The sequence below is a fragment of the Penaeus chinensis genome, chromosome 16 (genome assembly GCF_019202785.1).
Source record: "Penaeus chinensis breed Huanghai No. 1 chromosome 16, ASM1920278v2, whole genome shotgun sequence".
NCBI classification, from domain to species: Eukaryota; Metazoa; Arthropoda; class Malacostraca; order Decapoda; family Penaeidae; genus Penaeus; species Penaeus chinensis.
Genome location: NC_061834.1, coordinates 3578916 through 3588915, shown reverse-complemented (window position 1 = coordinate 3588915; position 10000 = coordinate 3578916). Strand labels below are relative to the sequence as shown.

The 10000-nt window shown below is 48.2% G+C and overlaps 1 protein-coding gene across 5 annotated transcripts in view; it reads left to right on the top strand.

Moving 5' to 3' along the window:
* LOC125033480 (ecotropic viral integration site 5 ortholog-like) overlaps positions 1-10000 on the top strand; it is a 328628-nt gene that overhangs the window by 13613 nt on the left and 305015 nt on the right. For 4 of the 5 annotated variants that reach the window (XM_047625028.1, XM_047625026.1, XM_047625027.1 and 1 more), the window contains exon 1: positions 5372-9657. The exons of the other annotated variant lie outside the window; for it this stretch is intronic. In XM_047625028.1, the coding sequence (XP_047480984.1) occupies positions 9554-9657 (104 nt within the window). In that variant the 5' untranslated portion in view covers positions 5372-9553. Of the gene's footprint in view, positions 1-5371; positions 9658-10000 lie in introns of those variants that run through there. 5 annotated transcript variants of the gene reach the window in all.

Genomic DNA, 10000 nt, shown 5'->3' with positions numbered 1-10000 from the left:
AACTACCTATCTTACCTGTTTGCCCTTTTCTTTCACTTTAAGAAAGGGTCTTTTGTATCATTTCATTGTCTAAAATATTTTAATGACAAATTAATAATCATAACATCAATAACAATAATAACATTATCGATATCAATGGTATTGATTTCCCGCCAATTCAAGGAATAGGGAAATCAGGATCAGTAATTACGGCCTACTTGATAGACTCCTTGCCGGCTGAGCACATGTAGAGCCATCTGTATGTAACAAAATTCACCAAAAACTACAGGGGACAGAACAAATCCGGGGCGAATGGGTTAAAAGGAATTGAGGTAGATAATACGTCATAATTTTTATACGCCACTTCCTTCTTACTCGGTGGTTACGATCCGTAGACTTCACCTTCACCTGCTTTGCTCAGCTGACTTACTGTATGATTTTTATTTTTTATTTTTTAGCGATTTTCTGTTGCTTATATTACCGGCTGTGGGAAATAACACGATGTTTACTTAAGCCTTTGTTGTATTATCAGTCGTAAGTCTACAGTGCAGCGTGATTGCAACGAATTTATATAGCAGACAATGTTATCTCGGGTTCACTTGGTACACACGGTAAGAAGGAACAGGTAACTACGCTCTGGGTGTGTCTGTCAAAGTGTGGTAATTCAGGGTTTGAGCGACAGGGCTTCTTCCAGTGACAAGGTATGCTGTAACGAGGAAGCGCGTTAGCGGGAGAGAAAGACGCTGATCCGATAGTTTGGCGGCTTTAGAAAACTGATCTCTGCAAATCACATAACACCGAAAGACCTCCCTCAAGCGCTCACCTTCGACGTCGACCTTCCTGACTCGACGGGGTTCCATTATACAGCATGAAGTCGTATCGAGAAACTGGCACCCATAATTCGAGCTGTTAATTGGCTGTGACGTCACGGGCCGGGCGTTCAGGTCCGATCTTAAGGCAAGGCTTGAAGGCAGCCCGATCAAGCAGTGTCCGGTGTCGCTGTTTGTTAAGCCAAGCACAGGAAATGCAAGGCTTCGCGTGGAACTGCGGGAACGTGACACCCGATGCCGCCTTGTGTAAGAGTGCCTGCATCACTTCACTTGCTTTCATGTCCTTGCGTATGTTATTTGTTTTTGCATGTGCCTGCGTTGTATTTAGTTTTTAGGGTGTATTGTGCTTGCGTCAGTTTAGTTGCTAGTTGTGTGTTGTCATTTGTCTGTTTCATTTGATTTTATTTGTGTAGTGCTCACTGGTAGTGCCTTCGTTTTTTGTTTTCGTTTTGGTTTTTAGATGCTTAAGCGATATCTGCGAGAGTTTCTATCTCTGCCTGTGTAACGTTATTTGTTTGTTGTCATGAGCGTGCGCTATTTTATTTGTTTAGTTGTTGTTTGTCATGTACCAAGTCCATTTTATTTGTTCGTCATGTTGGTGGAGTGGTGTTTTAAGATACGTTCCTTTGCTGTTTTCTTAGTGGGAAGTTTGGTAATATTTGATTACTTTTGATCATGTATTATTATTGATTTAAAATACACTGTTAATCGAGAATTCCTCTTACAGGGAAGATATATTAAATTCGGTATTTAAAAAAAAAAAAAGTTACACTTGATAAGGCCCCAAGAAATTTTCGTATTCACTTAATGATGCCTAAATATCATCAATATTAATAGTTGAATATATTTATCGTTTTACAAAGTCGCAAAGCATATCTGCCATACCGTATTTCATTATTTTGTCTTCACACAATGGATATTATGCATTAGAGGGCAACATAGATTTATCTTCCTGTGCGCTCATCCGTTAATACGTGCAAGACTAATGCATTCTCGTGCTGGCGTTCAACATTGTGCCACCCCCTCCCCCCCTCCCCTCCCCTCCCCTTCCCTCCCCTCCCCTCCCCTCCCCTTCCCTTCCCTCCCCTTCCCTCCCTTCCCCCCCTTGCCATCAGCTTGCTTATCACTTGGAGGAGGAGAGGGAGGGGGGTGGTATGGGAGAGAGAGGTGGAGGGGGAGAGAGAGAGAGAGAGGGAAAGGGAGAGAGAAGGAAAGGGAGAGAGAAAGAAAGGGAGAGAGAAAGAAAGGGAGAGAGAAGGAAAGGGAGATATAGGAAAAAAAAAGGGGGGGGGGGGGAATTGCAAAACAATAAGAGAGACGGGTTAAGAAGGGGGAAGGGAATGAGACAGGGAGGGAGCAAGAAAGGGAAGGGGGAGGGAGAGAACAGGGGAGAGTAAGAGAGGGGGGAAAGAGATGGAGACGGAGGAAAGGGAGAAAGCAAGAGAGGGAGAGAGGGGGGGGGAGAGAGAGAGAGAGAGAGAGAGAGAGAGAGAGAGAGAGAGAGAGAGAGAGAGAGAGAGAGAGAGAGAGAGAGAGAGAGACGGAGAGAGGGAGAGAGGGAGAGAGGGAGAGACAGAGAGGGGGGGAGAGAGAGAGGGAGGGAGGGATGGGAAAGAGAGAGAGGGAGGGAGGGAGGGATGGGGAAAGAGAGAGAGGGAGGAGGGAGGGATGGGGAAAGAGAGAGAGGGAGGGAGGGAGGGATGGGGAAAGAGAGAGAGGGAGGGAGGGAGGGAGGGATGGGGAAAGAGAGAGAGGGAGGGAGGGAGGGAGGGATGGGGAAAGAGAGAGAGGGAGGGAGGGAGGGAGGGATGGGGAAAGAGAGAGAGGGAGGGAGGGAGGGATGGGGAAAGAGAGAGAGGGAGGGAGGGAGGGAGGGATGGGGGAAGAGAGAGAGGGAGGGAGGGAGGGAGGGAGGGATGGGGAAAGAGAGAGAGGGAGGGAGGGAGGGATGGTGAAAAAGAGAGAGAGGGAGGGAGGGAGGGATGGGGAAAAAGAGAGAGAGAGAGAGGAGGAGAGAGGGGGGGGGGATGAGAAGCAGAGGAAAAGAGAAAGCAAATGAGTGAGAGGAAGACAGATCAATATAGGGAGAGAGAGAGAGAAGCGAAGGAGAGAAAAGGATATGAAAAGAGGGAAAGCAATAGAGGGGGAGAGGGAGAGGATGAAGAGGACAAGAGAAGGAAAGGGAGAGCGAGAAAGCAAGAGGAGAGGGAGAGAGAGAGAGAGAGAGAGAGAGAGAGAGAGAGAGAGAGAGAGAGAGAGAGAGAGAGAGAGAGAGAGAGAGAGAGAGATGAAGGTCGGGGTGCTGCTTGTGCTTCTAGGAACCAGTCGAGGTGAAGGCGCTGGGAGAAAGGAGGAAGATGCTTAACGTTGCCATTATCGTTGCCATTATCGGTGCCATTATCGTTGCATTGTGGGCGGCGCCTCAAGGATCATCATTGTACTCAAAGAACTGTTCGACAGCGATCTTGTATCATCAGTTATCGCCTCACACTCCATCATCACATTCCTGCTGTATCTTGTCATTCCTGTTGCATCTCGTCATTCCTGCTTCATCCTGCCATCGCATCCCTGCCCATCCCACCCCGGCATCCCCATCCCTGCCCATCCTATCCCGTCATCCTATCCCGTCATCCTATCCCGGCATCCCCATCCCTCCGCATCACAGCCCCCTACGCACCTGCCCCTGCCCCAGCCCCTGCCCCTGCCCCGCCCCTGCATCCTCCCCTGCCCCTGCCCCGCCCCTGCCCCTGCACCCGCCCCTACCCCTGCATCCTCCCCTGCCCCTGCCCCGTCCCTGCCCCCGCCCCTGCCCCCGCCCCTGCCCCCGCCCCTGCCCCTGCCCCTGCCCCTGCCCCTGCCCCTGCCCCTGCCCCGCCCCTGCATCCTCCCTTGCGCCGCGCACCACGATCGCCAGGCCAACAAAAACCAGCGAGCCCGCGCGACGCCCAAAGCAGGCGCGGCCGTAACCTTGGTCGTAGTAAGATTTCACTGGACGTAGAGGCCAAGGACTTTTCCCCCTTCCCCCTTCCCCCTTCCCCTCCTCTCCCTCTTCCTCTCGCTCCTTCTCTCTACCTCCCTTCCTTTCCCCTTCCCCTCCCCTTCCCCGTCTCTCCCTCCTCTCCCTCCTCTCCCTCCTCATCTCCTCCCCCCTCCCCTTCTCCTCTTTCTCCTTCTCCCCTTCCCCGTCTCTCCTTCCTCTCTCTCCCTCTCTCTATCCCTCTCTCTGTCCCTCTCTCTCTCCCTCTCTCTGTCCCTCTCTCCCTCTCTCACTCCCTCTCTCTCTCCCTCTCTCTCTCCCTCTCTCTCTCTCCCTCTCCCTCCCCCTCCCCCTCCCCCTCCCTCCCCTCCCCTCCCTCCCTCCCTCCCTCCCTCCCTCCCTCCCTCCCACTCCCCTCCTTCTCTCTCCTCTCTTCTTCTCTCCTCTCTTTTCCTCTCTTCCTTTGTCCTCTCCTCACCTCTTCTTACCTCTCGTCTCTCCTCTCTCCATTTCTCCCTCTTCCTTCCCCCGTCACTCTCTCTCCTCTTCTCTTTTTTCCCTTCTCTTTCCCTGTCACTCATCCTCTCCTCTTTAACTACATCGGAAAATACGAATCCAGAGTCAAAATTATGTTTTAGTTCTTGTATATTTAAAAATGGAAAAAAGCCGATTGGCATGATTAGACGAAGCGTTGATGGAAATAAGAAATATTTTTTATAATTATTATTAATAGTAATGCAATATCAGAATTGGGTGAAAATCAGAGAAATGGCGATAGTATTATATGTAGCAAAATAAATACCGGGCAATAGCGTGGGAATTATTTGAAGTTACGTGACAAACGAAGGAAAAAGTTTTCCAATTTGTACATTTAGACAGAAGAACAAACGCTCGTCCTCACGCATATTTCATCCTATGTACGACGCACATAACTTTCACTATTCATTTTTAAATAATCAATCTCACTCTCACTTTCTTTTCTCTTTCTCTTTGTGTTATTTTTATCTCGCTTCTAAACTGAATGACAAGGAGATAACTTTCACTACGTGCGATTCCCCAGAAGGACAGCAAGAAGTACAGTGAAATTCTCCGTAAAGTTGACAATGACGCTGCGGAAAAAAGAACGGTCAAAATTAAAGAGGAAACCTTCTGTAAAAGAATTGAAGCGAAGAAGAAAAACGCAAACCAGAGAAGTTGCGAGAGAGGCGAGCGAGATCCGATAAAGGAGATACGCAGTGGAAGATATATACGAAGGGGGAGCAGGATGGCCGGTTCGAGTGTGGCGCTCACGGCCGCCTGGAGACTAAGATGCTAATTTTATGGTCGCCGATATTCGTATTAGTTGTCCTGTCGCGAGGGAGCTTGTGTTTATTTGCTGTCACCTGTCTCGGTGACCGCATTTTCCCCTTCTTTTTTGGCCAAGCTAGATGACCTTACTATCAGCCGGTGGAGGTCGCGTCTGCGGCTGAAGAAAGCGCGGTGGGAGCTCTCAGTGCCCTCCTGACCACCCTCAAGACCAGGTGTGAAGTCCTGCCTGCCTCCTGTCACAGGACACACACCTTAAACTCCTACCCCCGTCCTCCCTCCCTCCCTCCCCCTTCGCCTGCTCCTCCTGATCCTTCTCTGAATTCCGAGTTTCCTCGAAGAGAATTCCTGCTCCATCTCCTCCTCCTCCTCCTCTTCCTTCCTCATCCTCCCGCGAATCTCTCTTGACCGAGACGTGCCCATTATACCCTCATATCCTTTTATCCTCTGGTACAGTAGGATCATCGTGTACATCCTATTCCGCCTTCGGTGACAGAAGGATATCCTGTGAAGACGCAAAAGTCAGTGGCCCTCCTCGCGGAGAGTTCGAGTCTCGTAATTCGGAGAAGCGGGTCTCAGGGTCTCCGTGTGACGTCGCCGTCGTTTTCCACCGTGTTCAGTCGTGCTGTCGTTCTATGGTGCTTGGCAGAAATCTCGATTGGATTTGTGTAGTTTCTGTGTGGTGCTTGTCCCTCCTCTGTGCTGACTCTTAGTTTGGTGTTGTGAGTGTGAGTGTATAAGGATCAAAGATATTTTACCGCAAGCCTGAAAAAGTATTATCGTCTTTTGAAAAGTTTCTGAACTCAAAGGTGAATGGGAAAGAATCTCGAGCACTACCTCGCTCACGTCTTCTCCGTGAAGAGAACGCCCTCGACAGTGGTTCCTCGTGAACGTCGACCAAATAGGCTCTGTAAAAAGCGACTGCAGCTCCATTCCAAGAGGAGAAAAATTCAAACAAGAACAAGGTTAAAAAACATCGTGTGAATTCGGCCCCGTTGCAGCACCTTTTTCAGTCCCTGTTTGCAGTTATCACGTGACTGGAACGACACGCAAACGACGTCTCACTCTCGAAAAGCAGAAGAGGAAACCGAATTTTCTGTCGCTCAACGTCCTTCTCTCTGTCACTCGAAAAAGAAAGAGAGACAAGAAGACTCGTGTTGCAACAGCCTCTATATCTTTTGAAAACGCATCTTCACTCTCAACGCCTTCGGTTCTTTTTCCTCCAAACCCATATAATTGGAGAACAAAACCCCTCTCTCCTCCCGCCGCGCAGAAAAAAAACAAACCTCTGCGGTGGGTGTTTTATTCCGGAAATTCTAAGGTGATTTTATGACGAGTGAATTAGCTTTATTAAAAAAAACAAGAAAGCCACAGAGTATATCGATGTTGTTAATGAAGCATATTAAGGTGAAATTAAGATAAATAATAGAAAAGGAGATCCAGACCACTTAAATACTGCCCGCAACCCCTCCCGGTCTCCCTCGCCGCCACCAATTACCACGTCATCATCTCTTAATCGAGGAAGCAGCGGTTAGCGAGATTGTAAAACTTTATAGCCGAGCTGCGTTAGCATTTACTTGAACGTTCAAAGTTCAATTTATCCTGAAACCAACACAGGAAAGCAATTTCGAAAGCGTACGTGTGTCCTTCGTATAACTGACGCAAAACACCTTCACCTTGAGGAGATCACCAGCTACTGTTTATACTCCAAAACACGTGTTACGTCACCGAGCGCAGAGATCCTGTCATAGGATACAGTTGTCAGGGTATGAACGAACGATAGTGCATGTGTTAACAAGCTGTGTATCTGGGAAAACAGTGTCAGGCATAACAACGCATGCTTTCCCTGATTACGCTTATCCTACTTTTTTATGCGTCAGTCGTCCATTGATTCGCCAGTGTAAACAGGTCACACGGCCTGCCCTTACCGTTGCCACACGCCGCCAGTGGAGTCATCTTACCTACGCTCTTTGCCTACCTAGAGTTTTGATTTTTTGAAACCTTTCAAGGCTCGCAAATACAAAATGTGTTTCCTTGTTCGTTTTTGATTTTGATTTTGTCCTGCTCTATCATTTGAAAGCGACTGGAAATTTCCTGCGAGAGTGATAGCCAAGGGCCGGAATTGTGGAGTGGCATTCAAGCGCGAGAAAAATATAGGAAGCTAAATACTGAGACTCGAATACCTTGTCAATCAAAGCTGTCTTTTTTCTCCTCAGATCTCTCGACTACCATCGGCACCTGCCACCTGCACCTGTCCCAGTTGCACAAGAATCAATCCAAATCAAAATTCTACGAAAAAGTATCGGCTAGAAGGAAAGAATTATCCTGCAGAATAAAGAATCAAGGCATGACTTACGTATGAATCCCGAAGAGCTTTTTGTGCTAAGAATCGGCGATCAATCTGCGATTATCGGCGGTACCTGAGCATCGTGTGACACGACAGGCCCAAGGGATGCAGGCTCGCCCCGTGCGTATCTAGGGCAAGGGCTTGCATGTGCGTGTGTGCACGTCAGTGTGTGTGAGTGTGTGTGTGTGTGGCATCGATCTGAATGAACGAAGCATACACAGCTGCCTTCGAGCTCCGCCAACACGACAGTCGGGCAAACCTTTTTTCGTCCCAGTCGTTTTTTATTTGAGACTGCAATAAGTCACTCTTCTGAAAAATTGCAGGGGATCTGAGCGCGTTTCCGTAGGGTGCTTATTAAAGTTACGTCTTGTCAGAGGTTACCCTTGAACCAATTACTGAGCGCCCGCGACGCTGAATACGCTCCGTTTTGCACTGCTTCTCCTGTATTCGTGTTGATTACTCCTATAGATTTGAAAGAAAACTTCATCAAGAAACTATCTCTGGCTGAACTACCCCCCCCCCCACACACACACAAAGAAAGAAATCGAAAACAAGTAAACAAACCCCCTCAGCAGGAAGTAGAAGCTTGGAAGCGGCGCGCGGCGTTGGCACCCCAGCGTGTAGGGTGTCATCTCGGTCAGGCAGCAGGAGTGCCAGGACGCGCGTCTCCGGGATCACGAACACCTCGACCTATATAAGAAGGAAGTCTGAGGCGGCCGGGAACCACTCTAGGTCAAGTCTGCCCCGGGCGAGGGTCAGGAGTTCGTGCGAGCGCGTGGCGGACGTCGCTTGAGTGGGGCATTTCTGGACGGCTTTTCTCGAAGGAGCTCGACTCTGTCTAAAAAAGAAGCCATTTCTATCTGCTAGAAGAGTTATTTAAGCTGAAGACTGTTAATTTATCCTATTTCTATCTGTTCAAATTTGTGATGTTCTGCATCGGCCTCGTGACTTTTACAAATTTATTATTGTAATCTCCCATAATATATTTCAAGCGTGCTGCTATTGAGCTAAATTATTCCCAAAGCCACCCAAGATTTTGAAAGACCAACTTAAAGTAATGCAATTCGTAATACGTGAGTTCTGTGGACGTCTTGATTCATTGAAAGCAACACAGTCTCCATCATCGATTTAGCTCGGATTATTAATCACAATATTAAGAAAAAATTGTAACTGCTGGATTCTGAATCAAATGAAGGTTAGCGACGTATAAGGAATGGTGTTTATCATAAACAAACACCAAATGGAATACTAATTACAAGTGAAAGTGGGAGAAGTCTTTCTTAAGATCAAGTAAACCATCGGATCCTCAACTATACAATCATCAGGATTAATACACTGCATCTCGCAGTAACTAAAAACGCAAGTGCATCCAGCAAGTTGAACCCGAGCGCCCGCTGCCTCGTCCCGCACCACCTTTCTGACTACGCAAGACTCGCCAGGTTGGGCGGACGCCAGACCCCAGCTGGTGCTCGGCTCGCAGTACAACGTTCGCTGGCACGGCCTCGGGTTGGTCGCTCTCTCTGGGCCGCGCGGCAACGTTTGTTTACATCTCGCTCCCTCCGACGTCTGGAGACTCGGCTGCACACGCGAGGTCTTTCTTGTGAGAAACGTTGGCGGTTTGTCAGGCACTCACGGATGTTTGTGTGAACTGTTTGTTATTTATACTGAGTACAGTGTTTGTGGATTGTCTTGTATTTATCGAATGAAAGCGAGAGTATATTCGTTGTATGTGAAGAATTATTATTCATCTCATCGTTGTTGACTGTCTTGAGGAGAATCAAATCGAAAAGTGAAATATTTGTTGGAACGACAAGAATAACGGTGGAATTAGACGACAGTGAACCACGGGACTTATTAGCCTGCCTCTAACGTCTTAATTGAGACAGTCTTCTTCTTGCCAGGGCCTGGTCAGGGGGCACACCCAAAAACCCAGTCCCTCTTGGACAATCGCACACTTGTCTGGAGGAAAGACGCTTCCTTTTGTCGAGATAGCACGCGTTCACACCCTTGTACGCGGTTGTCCCGTCAGTTTGCATAAGGTTTTTAAGTCTGTCCCTCTACTCCGCGAAGTCCGCAGTTCCTGATTCTTCGTGACACCCCTTTGGCACCTGCAAGATGGTGCTCCAAAATCTCAAGTTGTATCGCCTGCAGAGGCTCAACACGTTCCAGCGTCTCAACTCCATCACTATCCAGGACCCCATCCCGGAGCATAAAGAAAGGTAGGTGTCTTATCTTATCCTAGTGACTGTGATGAATGGCTAGATGACGCGCGCGTCAGGTGTCAAGGTGACCGTGACTGACACCTTCCTTTGTGCCGAGATTGGAATATTGCCAATATTTGAATGAAAGTTGAGTTTATTCCGGAAAAAAATTCACGTTCCAGGGTCCAAAGGGGAAATGCTTACCCCAAACGAACATTTTTCATCTTTATATATCATATTTTAGACCGAATACAAGAGTCTTGCATATATGTAAGGCTCCGTAATATATTGAATTGCATAAATTTAGCCAAGGACCGGCGGAAGCTCGAGTGTAGTCTGGTCACGACAACACACATTTCAT